The following is a 14,321-nucleotide window of genomic DNA, read 5'->3' as shown; positions in this document are numbered from 1 at the left end:
TTGCACTGTACAATCAGCTCCTTTATTGAACCCATAGCCTGAGTGCTCGCTGACTGCAAGCCACAGAACAAGAGACGGCAGCGTTCTTCATCTTGCCCGGGTGGGGGAGGCCGTCCCTCCTCGCGTATGTACAGGTTCCCACTTCTTCCTGCGGGAGAAAGGGCAGAAATGCATGATCCTCGCCGGTCAAGCGCACGCCAGGGCCAAAAGTGTCTCGCACGAGGGGAGGGGCCATGTCCCAGTGCTCCTAATTTTGGACTGGGGCATGTGGAAGAGTGTGTGAGCGGGTGTGGAAGACACACACACACACGCACAGAATGAACAGGTGTTAAATAGGTCCGGAATATTTTTAACAAGTCGTGACGGAAACTGTATAGGAGGAGCTGTGGATGCCGACCACGTTCATCTTTTCTCGTTTTGAATTAATTCATTCGAACTGTAATAACTGACAGACTAGCGTGCGTCTGCTGAGTCGAGGAAATGTGATGTAGGCCACAGCGGAGCCCATACGCAGGCACCAGACGCATAATTTATGGACGCTCGGTGCCTTCCACCTCGGTGCAGTGCTCGCCATGTAAGGGAAGCTCCCAGGGGGGAAGGAGACCGTGTCCAGACCTAAATAGACAAGACGGGCTTCAGTCCCCTGAGCTTTTCTGACGGCTTCACTGCCGTTTCCACGTTAAACACGTGTAGGAAGTCTGAAAATTCCAAATTCTGGAGGAATTCTCACCGTCCCCAAACTGGATAGTGAATAGAAAAGAACTGTTGCTCTAAAAGGACTGGGGACAAGAGCTGCGCCGACTCACCTGTTTGCACATGGAAACGGTTTATTTCTTGTCTGCATCGGGAACCACGGCCTCTGCAGGGGAATAAATCCACCATTAACATCTTGTAAATTCCCATCTTATCTTATCTTATCTTATCATAACTCTGTCTGCAGGGTGCCGATGCTGGCAGCACTGAGGAATCGTGTGTGGATGCTCCGAGTTTAAACGGACAAGGCTTGATGATCCTGACTGTGTCCTTACGTTTGACCTCCAGTTTGCAGGAGACCGTGACCTCTCCCAGGTCGTTCTTGGCCCTGCAGGCATACACCCCACCGTCAAAGCTGCCGGGCTTGCGGATCTCCAGAGAGCAGATGCCCTGGTTGTTGATCTGCCTGTACTTGGGGTCGTCGCCGATGATCATTTGGTTCTTCATCCATTCGATCTTGGGCTGTGGAAAGTAAAAGAAAGTGAAGTGATTGTCACATGTGATACACAGCAGCACAGCACACGGTGCACACAGTGAAATTTGTCCTCTGCATTTAACCCATCACCCTGAGTGAGCAGTGGGCAGCCATGACCGGCGCCCGGGGAGCAGTGTGTGGGGACGGTGCTTTTGCTCAGTGGCACCTCAGTGGTACCTTGGCGGATCGGGATTCGAACCAGCAACCTTCTGATTACGGGGCCGCTTCCTTAACCGCTAGGCCACCACTGCCAAATGGGAAAATGGATGCTGAGGCAGAGAATCATTTCTAAAGCTCATTGTTTGAGGAACTCAGGCCTGAACTACGCAGTTCAATGGCAAGTACAAACCTACAAAAAAAAAAAGAAAAATCATTCTTCAAGCTGAAAATAAGATGATTTTTTGCTAGTCAATAGAATTACTGGGGTTTCTAGTTGCCGTGGGCAACATTATAAAAAATGTATTCAGTTTTGTAAAACTACCCCAGTGTTTAACCACAAAAAGGACGTAATTTTATACTTATATTTTGAATATATTTCATGGGTATTCACTGCAGAGTAGGGGCTTGGGCACGGATACCTTAGGGGTTCCTCGAACGGAGCACAGCAGCTTGGTGCTGTAGCCCACGGTGGTGGAGCGGTCAGACAGGCTGGTGGTGAACTTGGGAGCCTCGCTGAAGTCGTGTTCCTTGTACTGAGGCGGCTTGTAGTCGATTCCTGAACATTCCCAAAGAGCACCGAAGAACGAAATGAGAATTAGTTACAGCTAGGCCCGATTATGAAAGGTAATGTTAGCGACTTTTTAAAAATCCAGTGTGCTGACCTGTCTTCACAATGGTGGCAGTATCCTTGGTAACACCAGGATCGGGGCTTAAGCCACACTTGTTCTCTGTGAAAACCCGGAACTTGTAGGTGTTTCCCATGATGAGGTCTGAGATGGTGGCATTGAGTCTATGGTAATGCTCCACCACTGTGAACCATTCCTGAAAAAATACAAATCAGGGAAATGGTAAAATCTTGGTCTGAAGCTCGTGCGATAATTGATTGGTGAGCGAACGCAAACGTCCGGTCTATAGTACCTATCCTTTCAACGTGATAAATAAATTAGTATCGGTGATTGATAAAAGTGTTCCGCATGTTGTAAATTGGTTTTATTGAATTAAAATCGCAAGAGAAATGGGAAAATGGATGCTGAGGCTATGGAGGCTAGCCTTTGGACAATTATGTTTTAAACCCGCACCTTTCCCTTTTAGTCTAGCGTTGATAGCATGTGCAAAGAAAGCCGGGCTTTTAAAAAGGTGTACCTGCCACGCTCGGGCCCAATTCTTCCAAACTTTAGGGCCCGATTACAGCTCTAGTTTGGATTGTCTTCTGACTGGTTGCTTTTAAAATGGTGTACTTGTCGAGTTGGGTCGAATTCTCAGGCTAATTTCTCCCTAACATTTTTAGGCCCTTATAACAGCTCTAGTTTGGACTGTTTTTTGACTGGTTGCTTTAAAAAAAGTGTACGTGTTGGGTTGGATTCTGTCAGCCTCGGGTCGAGTTATTGCTTACTTTGTAGGTCCTTATAACAGCTCTAGTATGGATTGTCTTCTGACTGGTTGGTTTTAAAATGGTGTACTTGTTGAGTTGGGTCAAATTCTGTCAGGCTCAGGCTAAATTTTGCTTTTAAAAAGATGTACGTGTTGGATTCTGTCAGCCTAGGGCCGACTTATTCCTTACTTTGTAGGCCGTTATAACAGCTCTAGTTTGGACTGTCTTCTGACTGGTTGCTTTTAAAAAGATGTACGTGTTGGGATGGATTCTGTCAGCCTCGGGTCGAATTACTCCTTATTTTGTAGGCCGTTATAACAGCTCTAGTTTGGACTGTCTGCTGACTGGTTGCTCTCACCCCTGTCTTCTTGTCAGCTTTCTGGATTGTGTATCCTGTGATTGTTGTATTCCCATTGTCTTTTGGTTCAGTCCATTCCAGCGCCACATTGAAGCCCCAGGTATCTGCAATCTTCACGCTGGCAGGGGGTCCAGGCAACTCTGCAGGAAGGAATGTGTAGATGTTGATATTGGAGGATGCAGACAGAGCAGATATGGCTTCCACATTTCATTATGTTTCAATGCGCTGACCACAGTGTCCTGGCATTGGTCCTACAACCTACTAAAAGCTAAAGACAGTGGTCCTCAGACACTTTCTGATGTTCATGCGTCTATGCAAATATAATTGATTTGGATTTGCATTTGTAAATTTTTGCAAATTACTATTTGGATCAATGTGCAGCATCTAGCATGTAGCTAGTAACCAAGGTGATGCTGCAGACAAAGTTAACATGGATAAAAACCCACATACATCATGTGTCTCATTCTAATGCTCACCAATTATCTGGAGGGTGATGGTGGCCTTGTCCTCAAAGCTTTCAACCTTGACACACATCTCATAGTCACCGGAGTCATCTCTTTCGGACTGGCGGATGAAGAAGATGCTGTCCTTGTCACTGTTGCGGATGTTCACTTTCTTGGGGTCCAGTGGCTGACCATTCTTGGTCCAGGTGACCACAGGTGCTGGTTTGCCCTAAAAAACCAAAGTGATGCAAAGTGTGCAGCAGGAACACAAAAGAACACCGTACATTTCTTCACCAAATGTATGCACCTATTTTTTTGCATTTGCATTGTGTATTTGTATTTATATTAAAGCATGAATCAAACAAAGAACAAGTATTTGCACCATCATTGCACTCTTATATCCTTGTCAATGACAAAAATCCATCATTTCTTTTTTACGTACACTATAGGGGATGACAAGGTTGATCTTCTCACCAACTTTCTTCACAAACCTCTGCCTGAGGAAGCGTGGCAGACGGATCTTGGGGCGGTCTGCAGACAACCAAACGGGAAAATGCACAGTCTATCATTAAACATGTGAAGTATGTTCATTATTATATCTGTCAATAAATACTCTCACTAGCTGGCCATTCGTGGATTTCCATATTGGGGCATTGCCAAGGTTAGCCATCTATTCCAAGGAGACATATTAATAGTATCTCGCATGTGTCCCGTTTACAGCAGAAGCAGAAGTAAATAATCATTCTCCTTGTCGTGAGTTCGCCAAAGAAACCGCCAGCCTTCCTCTGTACAACTCAATGCACCGATGGCGGCCAGGTACGTCTGGGGGGTTCGGTTTCATTAGTCTGAGATAAGCCAGGGGGAGATCATCGCCGACCTGCCGATGCCCCGCTGCCTCATGGGGTGCAAGGTGTCAGGAAACCGTCAAAATCTGCATTTGAGCTCACACCTGCTGGGGGCGGCCCTGTGGCACTCACCAGGGACTTAAATAGAATGGCCCATCACATACACACACACACACACACACACACACACACAACACATGATGGACGGCTTAGATTACATTTAGCACTTAAGGAAGGCATATGAGGAGCTCTATGCTCTATTAAAATATCGACATATATACACCCACACACAGATAGATAGATAGATAGATAGATAGATAGATAGATAGATAGATAGATTTGATTTGATAATGATTATTAAATGCAATGTATTAATTTAATCGGCCACATCCCCCCAAGTAATGTTCCATTGGAAACAATTTCCAAATCCTTGCAGGGTGACAACTAAATCACAACTGGCACAGCATCAGAAAATGTGTCCTCTAGGTGTGCGTAGGTGTCCTGGCATGACACCCCGAGTCCCCGCCGGCCACCGTCCTCGCAGATGCCACGCGGAATAGGTGGCGTGGCAGAAGATAAACAGCGAATCCCTGGCAGGCGAACACCAAGCGGCCCTGCGGGTGCCCTGCGCGAACACGCGGGAATGCCACCCTGCCCCCCTCCCCGAAGCCTTTCGCACTTGTCACCATCACTCCTGGGAACGGGAGCTCAACACCACAACAGCATGCAAACCGCCGCCCCTAATCCGCGTTAATGGACGGGACCTCCCGGCGATTTTGCGGGGATTTCGGAGGAGCATTATTGTCCTCCTGCAAGAAAACAGTCCTTCAGTGGGGTCACGGCCTGGCCCGCCACCGTGGTTATAACCGCCGCAAACCACCCCTGTTCCCAGACCGGTCCACCAAGAGGGTCTGTCCGGACTTAAAACTACTTGCACAAGACAAGTTGTCATGTTGAGGGGGACACCAGGACATCTGAGACATCGCTCTGAAGGAGCTATTTCTACAGAAGACAGAGATGCCCGGAGCAGGCCTGGAGCGCCGGAGGCAGCTGCTTCTCACCCACAACCTCCCGGACCAGGACAGCGTCGGCCAGGGCGGCGGGGCTGCTGCGTCCCCCGGGGTTGACGGCCACGACGCGGACGTTCAGGCGGTCGCCGGTGGTCTGGTTCTTAATCACGTAGCGGCAGGAGACGATCAGCTCCTCGTTCGCTGCCTTCCACTCGCCAGCTTGGGGAAGAGAATGTTGAGCATATATTAATATCCACAGTCATAGATGTTCCTGTAGGCTTTGGGGGTCTCGTTTCGAATAAGTGCAATAAATCACAAAAAAAAATGTTTTTGTAAAAGTGATGTGTGATCATATCATTCGTGGAACGAATATTTTTAACTACTTTTCTGTAAAAAGAGCGAGATGAGCAGGTTTCAGGTAGGAAATGTCCTCATGTCCCGTCAAATGACAGTGGCAGCGCCTGAAATGCCTCTCTCCTTTTAGGGACACGGATAGGTAGGGAATAAATCTGCCAGTGACACTTTGGGGACAGCTGCAGCTGACACTCTCGGGCTTCAAATAAAACCCTCATTTTCTGTGTTGTTGTAAAAAAGCGGCGTTTCTCGGGGTCGCGAGACTCACTTCCTTCCTTGCAGCTCTCCACCACGTATCCATCAAGACCGGAGTTTCCGATGGTGGCGGGGGGTCTCCAGTTGATGGTGACAGACGTGTCGTTCACGTCCTCGACGGTGAGGTCCAGCGGCTCGCTGGTCGGCTCTGGGGGTCACAAGTCAGGATCAAAAAAAGGACCCAGATCACAAAGGCGTCTGAAGCCCGACTGGCGCTTTACCTGCAGGAGGCGGGGGCGTAGGGGCTTTCACTTCCTCAGCGGGCGGAGCATCGGCGGGCGCAGCTTCACCTTAAGCAGGTGACATTAGTGGTAAAAAGCGGCAGGTGAGCACAAGCGTACAGCGAGCGCGTGGCGAAAGCGGAGCCGCCATTGGCCGGAGTAGCAGATAGCTGAACCCCTCAGACGTCCGTCCCTTTAAACGGGGGGGCCACCGTTCAGCAGATTCAGCCTTGCATGGTGTGGCAAAGCGTGACTTTTACCTTCCTCTCCGCGGTGTCCCCTGCCATTCAACTTTCACCACAATCACACAGACCCGAGGCTTCCATTCGTAATAAACTGTTTAATCAACAGACTATTAATTAACTGTCTTTCTTATGTGTTATATAGCTATTATAATCATGTTATTACAGTACCTTCTGCAGGGGGGGGTGTAGGGGCCTTCGCCTCCTCCGCTGGGGGACCCTCGGCGGCGGGCGCCTCGGCGGGCGCCTCGGCCGGAGCCTCGGCGGCGGCCGCCTCAGCCGGAGCCTCGGCGGGGGGCGCAGCCTCTGCCGGGGCGGGTTCGGGCGCAGGCTCGGCCGGGGCGGGTTCGGGCGCGGGTTCGGGAGCGGGTTCGGGCTCCGGCGCGGGGGCGGCCTCCTCTTTTTTCTCCTTGGGCTTGGCTGCCTTCTTGATGGGGGCTGGCTTGGCTGGCATCTTGTCCGAGTAGGAGATCCCTCTCGCCACTGACTCCTCCGACTGCGGCTACTTGGGGGGGGTCGTCGCGGGCTTTAAAGGGGGTGACTCCGCCCCCCCCTGCTGGTTTTATATTACCACAGGGCCACCATGGCCACAGAAGGGCACAATTTTACATCAAGGCAGAAAATATTAAATCAGCTGAAATTCTGGCATTTTTTTCACACGTGTTTGCATGTATCAATTTTGTATTATTACCAAAAAATATTAAACATATAGATCTGAGCTTTTTTTTTTTACATATGCAGTGATGACCACTGCATAGTCTTGCTACTCTGGAATACTCTGGAATTTTTTCTCCATGTGAGTTTTTAGGGAGTAGTTCCTTTGGGGGGTGTCACCTGTAGTCGCTGTAAAACCCATTGAGACATACTGCAATATAATAAAGTTTCTGTTGTATAGATAGAGCTTATAGACCGAATATAACCAGAAACCGTAAAAAATGGTATATTGCAATGCTGTTGAACGCCCAGTCCACCCAGTCTGGGGTGAAAACCAAGTGGTTTTGTTTTTCATTAAAAGATTTTAAAATGTAAAAAAAAAAGTCCAATGAAGCAGTGAAGAAGTACACGAGTGTGATGTGGAATAAACACAGCGCAGCCGGAGAGAATGGCATGGCTTTATTAAGACAAATGGATGGCGGCGGACAGGTGGACATGCATGCCAACATGAGCCCCCTCCATGTGTCCCAACAACTGAAACAATAAAAAGGTTGCGGTCTGAAACGTGGCTCTCTGGACGATTGTTGTCGCAAATGCTGAGCTATTTACAGTGGGTACAGTTACCGTGCCCCGTACAAAATTCACACGTGGTTTTTACAAAGGATATTACACTTGGATCACGCATATTCCTTAAAAAAAAAAATCACCTTTTTTTCTCGACACCGAAATGACATGCGCTTACTACACCGAGGAACCCATTGCACGTCCATCTCACACCGTAAAGTACATTAGATATCATCATTAGACCTGTTTTTTTTCTTTTCTTTCATATTTACTTTATTTGGAGGCGGTAACAAGCTTTGCATGACGTCAGGAACTATTCAGCAACCTGTAGTGGCCTGGGGTGAAGTGAATTCTGGGTGGTCCAGCTTCAGGAGGCAATTTTGCCGTAAAAAACGTGCTTTGTGTGACTGTGTGTGTGTGTGTGTGTGTGTGTGTGTGTGTGCGCGCGTGCTGATGAACCGCGCTGAACGGCCTTCCCTCCCGCTCGGCACCAGTACAAGTTGCTGCACAGTTCTGTTACACGAGGACATTTTTCAGCACAACACAGCACAGCCATCACAGAAGACCAGGCACGAGAACCAGTGAGTGGGATGAAGGCGGCACACAATGGCTTTTGTTACCAGCACACCGCGTACAAGGAAGAAAACCAAGAACCTCGATTGAGTCCTATACGCTCCAGCCGTCCGTCCAGTATAAAGACATTTATTCCCATTCCATGGGCAGGGTAGCAAAAGCCATTTGCTTTTACAACCATTAGACAGAAGATCTGTGTATACACATATTTATATTTATATATATGCACCATTTTCCATAAATGATGTAGAACTACTTTAGAGTGTCGGTTCACTTATAGAACTTCCTAGAGTGTTGTGCAGTTTCCACGTGTACTTTAAAACCGTTAACAGTACGGTATTCTGTATTCCATGGTCAACTATTGAACAAAGCAATGACTTTTACAGATACAGACAGTTAAATAGTTTAACATAGTGCTGATGTAAAGAAGCACTGCAAAACAAAAACTGTATATATATATATATATATAAAAAAAAACATTTTAAACAGTTGCAGTTCATTATATTTAACCCATTCTGCCCAACTATTATGTTCCACATGCAGTTACCTTGATATGGTTTGTATCTTCATAACGACGGGACATTACTGGTCCACCACTGCTTAATTTCATTACTTTTTTTCTTGTGTTTCCTATTGCATGCAACGTATTTGCAAGCAGGTTTGAGTAAAGAGGTCCTCTGACGAATGGCCACAGGTCAGAAGATGAGGGGTGGAGACACCATGAGTTAAACGGGGGCATATATCCCTGTCTGATGACACACCGGTGACCTTTGCGGTGGAATCCTCGTCCCAGATGAAAGTTTTACGCGTGGTCATTGTAGCACCAGTTGCCTACCATGGTAACGAGCCAAGAAGGCGCTTAGGCTTGGTCCGTTTGGCCCGTGCTTCACCAGAACAATTGGAAAGCAGGAGCGGGACTGGAGTATTTGGTTGGTCAAGAGAAGATGGTTGCACCACGAAGCCGGAGTGGATGAAATAACTGCCACTGATACCTGCGTTTGATCGAGTGCCTGAGATATTTTCCACGTTCTGGCCTGAGTTCACCTTCAGCATCGGGGTCTGCACTGAAGACATTTTTCATACAAACCCCTGGTCTACAAACCCAGACTAGAGATGAATTCTGCTAACACCTGAACGGCCTCCTGTGGTGCACAAATGAGATGATCTCTGAAATCAACTGGCAACATGCGGTACTTAAAACCATGTCCAGCTGTCAAAAAAAGGCGACCACAGCGCCCCCTGCAGGAAAACAGCACCCACTTGACGCCAACATTCAAGCTGTGCAAGATCCACACACGTCCTTCATGTAAACAGCCGATGGCAACCGTCCCACACACATTCCACAGAGGAAAGAAAGGTCGTAAAACCAAATCTACAGATGATTACTGGATCTATTAAGGCATATTGTTGTTAGACTCAGCACCAGATCAATTAAGTTGACCTGATTTACAAAGAAAAGAAAAAAAACGATGCATATTTAAGACTTGGCGTAACTGGGCCTGGTTTTTGGACCTGGACATTCATCTGAGGATAAATAGGTACTGATATGCCTTTTCAAAATAAAAACTAAATATCATAAATATTACTGAGTGGCCAACGCAGCCTGTGCTGCAGAAACTGCCCGTGGTTGGCAGGCATGGGTGTGCTTTTCTTTCTTTCATTTTTTTTTTGCCGTTCGTGTGTACAGTAAATTAATTCACCTTATCGGAAAAATGAAAGCAAAGGCTCTTAAGGGTGAACACTAGCGAGTGAGCAGTTAGCACCTGATTCCTTGAGTAGTGAGGAGGGCAGCAGTGGAACAGTAAAAGCACCCAATAAGAGAATTTACGCACTGACTACATACATTTCTCTTAAAGTACAGTCTATAAAAGGTTTGCCTGGGGTGAATGTGGACAGTCGGATAGGTAGTTATTAAATCTACACGATTGTTTAATGTAAACATATGCAAAGATTGGCACAATTGAAATGGAAAGCCAATAAAAGATGCTCCATGAAGTGTGAGGGGCCGGATTCATTCATTCGCTTGTGGACGGGTTGTTTGAGCAGTGAAAGACACACAATGATTTTGGTCGAGTTCACTGTCCCCGCGGAGGAGAGGGGGGGTGACGATGGTGGAACTTCCTGCTCATGGCGATGCTCAGAGCGTAGGGAGTTTGTGGTCCAGCTCTTTCTCTGGTGATTCTATGTAATTGGCTGCCTCCTGCAGTTTCAGCAGCATGGCCATCTGAAAAAGAAGGTGCGGAGATGGGAAAAAAATCGAAATTTTCATGGAAAGTCATGGAAACTGGCTATATGGCCAGTAAAACTGAGGATCTAGTCATACCTGACACATAGGTTAATAATGTAAACATTTACATTACACTCAGAATGCCATACAATCAGTAGTGACATGTTAAGTGTCTTGCTCAGGGACAGGATTGTAGCAGGGTTTGAACCTGGAACTTTGGGGTGTTCGAAGTGAAGTGAAGTGTTTGTCATTGTGATACACAGCAGCACAGCACACGGTGCACACAGTGAAATTTGTCCTCTGCATTTAACCCATCATCCTTGGTGAGCAGTGGGCAGCCATGACAGGTGCCCGGGGAGCAGTGTGTGGGGACGGCGCTTTGCTCAGTGGCACCTCAGTGGCACCTTGGTGGATCGGGATTCGAACCAGCAACCTTCTGATCATGGGGCCACTTCCTTAACCGCTAGGGCCACCACTGCCCCTACCCCTGCCCCTTTTGGTTCAGAGGCGAGTGTTTTACTCACTAGGCTACTATCACCCCATAAAGAAAATGAGAAGTTAAAGGTCTACTTTTATGGAAATTATTTTTGCTTTTATATCGGTGTTAGTGTCCGCAAATACAGGAAAGTCGTGTTGCCGTTTTTACAGGAAAAATAAATGAACCCACTGGTTCTTCAAAGTCTCGCAGGGCGGCACGTTTGGAAGCCATGACGGTCGGTGGAGATAATGTTTTAGGGGAGGGGCAGGAAATTCTCTGGGCAGAAAAAGCATGAGAAACGGGAGGTGACCTTTCCCCTTAAGACGTCATAAGGGGACAAATTCCAGATCCGACCATCTGAGCTGCCGCTCTCTGAACGGTGAAGCAGAATGGCCAACACTCTTTACACCCATCACCATTTCTAGCCACCGCAGGACCATAGACAGGCTCAGGGAACTCATGTTAAATAAGATCATTTCACATTTTCATGTCAAGGGAACTTTAATGCTGGAGCATTGTTCTTGGTGGACTCACCAGTGGGTCAGACTCCATGGAGCTGGGCGGGGTCTCCTTGTGGGGTCTGTCCTCGCTTGGTTGCCCGGGGCTGCTGGGGCCCGTACTGGGGGGTGGCAGGTGGAAGAGCTTTGCCTGGTCCTGCTGGGCGGACGGCCAGGGCAAGGTGCCCCTAACCCATTCCACAGGGTCCTCCCACACCGCCTTCTGGCCATGCACCTGGAACACACCACTGTCACTGCTACAGGGACCACAAGGGGGCAATACAAATGCCACAAAAACCATGATCACATACCGGATAACAACACAAAATGAAGGGTTCCTGATTAACACTTATATCAGCAATGCATGAACCACCCAGACCACAACATCTCAGCTGGAAGTTCTGAACAGATGTGGTTAGTGTTGCCAGCTTTACCTTGATTCCATCCTTTGCACCTTCCTGCAGGTACGGGATAATGGAGTGGTTCCAGAGGTCAATGAACCAGGCACGGAAGTCCTCCACTGTGACTGGACAAGACAGGAAGAAGCAAGGGCCTGCAGGCAAGATGACATTAAATGGACAATATTAAATTACAGTAAAATTATTTCAGTTTCATAAAACAGAATATGATCAAAAGAAAATATAGCGTACCAATGAGGAAATCAGAGGTGCTGTGCTTCTCCAAGAAGGCATGGAGGTGGTACCACAACTTCGGCACCCAGTCCAGCACCCTGAGCAGATCTTCATTGGTCAGACTCCTGTGGTCCTCAGCCTCTATTAGCTTTCTGTGCAGGTACCGCACCAGGAAGCCATTAGCTGGTTCCACGTTGTTGGAGAACGTCACCATCCTGGAACAGGGCAGAAGACTGGTCGTATCTCAGCCACACAAGCTCAAACCCTCTGATTTGAAGCATTTCCTACCTAAAGCTGAGGTGCAGGCCGTGGTTAGGAGTCATCTTAACAGGCTGGTTGGTGGTCCCTATGATGTATGGACTGTAGAATCAAATCAAATCTACTTTAACATAAAAAATTAACATCACTTCTCATCCAATTCTTTTCTTGGTCATGTGGTGCAGATACTCACTTCACACATCCACTTCAACTCACCATTTGTGATATTTGCAGGTAAGAGCTCCATTGACCAACTCACTAATTGATGCTGCATCATGCAGGTCATCTAATACGACCACCAGTGGGATCTCGGCAGTGCTGGTTTCTCGGTCGATCTGATTGGCCAGATTGGACAGATACAGCTGAAGGTCCTGATGGATGGGAGAGAAGAAAGCACACGTTCAAAATGTTGAGTTGTGAACATTCACTTGTCTCACAATTCGATTCAAGTATATTTATCAATGAACCGATTATCGATGCCTCATGATGCATGCCATCAATTTTTCTACAGTACAGTACTAACCAGGCGTTGTGGCGTTTGTGGTGTCAGGTGAGTGTGGACTGAACACCGACCGCTGTTGTATGTATATATGTGTGTGTGTGTGTTATTTCTTGAAAAGTGACAATTAAAATAAAGAATTTTTCTTATCTTGTCAATTTCTGTTAAATCCTGACAAACACTGAACAGCAACCAACGTTAAACAGCGACGAGCTAATCGTAACACAGATTAGCACAGCAAAAATTCGTATGCTGTTTAGAGAGCGTTCATTTCCAACGTCCGTATGGACGAGGCCGATCTCCTACCCGGAGCGTGTCCCAGTCACTACCAGCACAACCTTTTAACGTGAATTTTTATACCGCCGCCAGAAAATCACCAAGCAACGTTTTCTGAAATAATCTATTGTGTTCGGCACGGCATCGATGTAGAATAATCTGCGTCACGATGCATCGATTATGAGTTTAATTCCAACACCCCTAGTTAACAAAAAATTCAGTTATCGTTCATTCACTCATGGCCATCAACATTCAACTCCACAATTTTTACATCTTACTCCATTCAGACATGCTCTTCATGGTCATGATGATCATTGTGTCTAATGGACCTGACCTTGCAGGACTGCCGGTGCATATTGAACGTCACGACGATGCCCTCGGTGGCCTCCCGGCCGCTTCGCTCCACCAGGTACTCGGCCAGGCGGTGGGTGAGGTAGGTCTTTCCGGTGCCACTGGGGCCTGACAGCACGATGCGCCGGTGCTTCAGCAGCAGGCTGATGTAGTGTTGCATCATGGGTTTGGGGATTAGCGTCTCAAACACCAGGAAGTCCACGCACTTCTCCTTCAGGCCTGACGCATGAAAGGGTGTGTGAGTAATTCATAGCCATATTGCATGTAAATCTTGCGTTGTAGCAAAACATCCTCATATTTTTATTCTCCTCAACTTGTAGCCTTTTCTCATGATGCACAAGTGTGAGAGGCAACACGACACGCTGTCATGTTGCTATCATCGTATTGCAAATTGCTTCAAGAGCCACTTCATCATCGCGGTATCATGCGGTCACTTTTCATACCTCCTTCAGAAACAATTTGGCAAAAAGCTATCTGCTCCCCAAACCTGTCTTGCCCCAGGGGCTTTGAAAGACACACCAAATAGGGGGGTCTGCATGGTAATAGCACAGTAAAGGTTAATATAAAACATGATTTGTCTCTTGATTCCTTACAAAAGAAAGCTTTCAGCTCCACTTTGCATCACTCTGAAAACTCCCATTCCGGGAAGGCAACGTCAGGACATGTGATCGTCTTCAAGCAGACAGGGACCGAGACGTTCCCGAAAGCATCGCAACATCAGCTTGTAAATTACACGGACAGGACATATCAGGTATCGTCAGACAGACGTGGAACTCTTCCTGCGGAGTGGCAGCCTTGCGAACGCAGGAAGGCAGACGTGGGAAA

The 14,321-nt window shown here is 47.4% G+C and overlaps 2 protein-coding genes across 4 annotated transcripts in view; both read right to left on the bottom strand.

Moving 5' to 3' along the window:
• Positions 1-7,009, bottom strand: mybphb (myosin binding protein Hb). Of its 2 annotated transcripts, XM_028997436.1 has the most exons (12): positions 6,659-7,009; positions 6,246-6,314; positions 6,038-6,172; positions 5,467-5,634; positions 4,003-4,091; positions 3,594-3,789; positions 3,118-3,257; positions 2,050-2,209; positions 1,807-1,943; positions 1,029-1,215; positions 807-859; positions 1-148 (listed from the first exon to the last, which is right to left on the bottom strand). In XM_028997436.1, exons 1-11 carry the CDS (start codon positions 6,939-6,941, stop codon positions 828-830), a joined length of 1,596 nt encoding a protein of 531 aa, XP_028853269.1. In that variant the 5' UTR covers positions 6,942-7,009; the 3' UTR covers positions 1-148; positions 807-827. The 2 variants fall into 2 exon arrangements, with proteins under 2 accessions (XP_028853269.1, XP_028853270.1); XM_028997437.1 differs by lacking the exon at positions 6,246-6,314 and having other exon boundaries at positions 6,659-7,008.
• Positions 7,010-7,581: 572 nt separating this feature from the next.
• Positions 7,582-14,321, bottom strand: part of nav1b (neuron navigator 1b) — a 39,783-nt gene continuing 33,043 nt past the window's right edge. For both annotated transcript variants that reach the window (XM_028997439.1, XM_028997440.1), the window contains 7 exons: positions 13,480-13,715; positions 12,587-12,741; positions 12,401-12,472; positions 12,131-12,327; positions 11,915-12,033; positions 11,518-11,715; positions 7,582-10,502 (listed from right to left, as the gene is read on the bottom strand). In XM_028997439.1, coding sequence (XP_028853272.1) covers positions 10,416-10,502; positions 11,518-11,715; positions 11,915-12,033; positions 12,131-12,327; positions 12,401-12,472; positions 12,587-12,741; positions 13,480-13,715 — 1,064 coding nt within the window. In that variant the 3' untranslated portion in view covers positions 7,582-10,415. The remainder of the gene's footprint in view (positions 10,503-11,517; positions 11,716-11,914; positions 12,034-12,130; positions 12,328-12,400; positions 12,473-12,586; positions 12,742-13,479; positions 13,716-14,321) is intronic.

This window comes from Denticeps clupeoides, chromosome 12, assembly GCF_900700375.1.
Source record: "Denticeps clupeoides chromosome 12, fDenClu1.1, whole genome shotgun sequence".
Classification (NCBI taxonomy): domain Eukaryota; kingdom Metazoa; phylum Chordata; class Actinopteri; order Clupeiformes; family Denticipitidae; genus Denticeps; species Denticeps clupeoides.
This window is presented reverse-complemented; position numbering and strand designations above follow the sequence as displayed.

Coding starts and splice junctions, on each gene's coding strand:
- mybphb (XM_028997436.1), bottom strand. CDS start 6,941: ATGCCAGCCAAGCCAGCCCCCATCAAGAAGGCAGCCAAGCCCAAGGAG. Junction 3,790..4,002: donor ACCTTGTCATCCCCTATAGT/GTACGTAAAAAA, acceptor TTGGTTTTTTAG/GGCAAACCAGCACCTGTGGT. Junction 1,216..1,806: donor CCGTTCGAGGAACCCCTAAG/GTATCCGTGCCC, acceptor TACTTTCCACAG/CCCAAGATCGAATGGATGAA.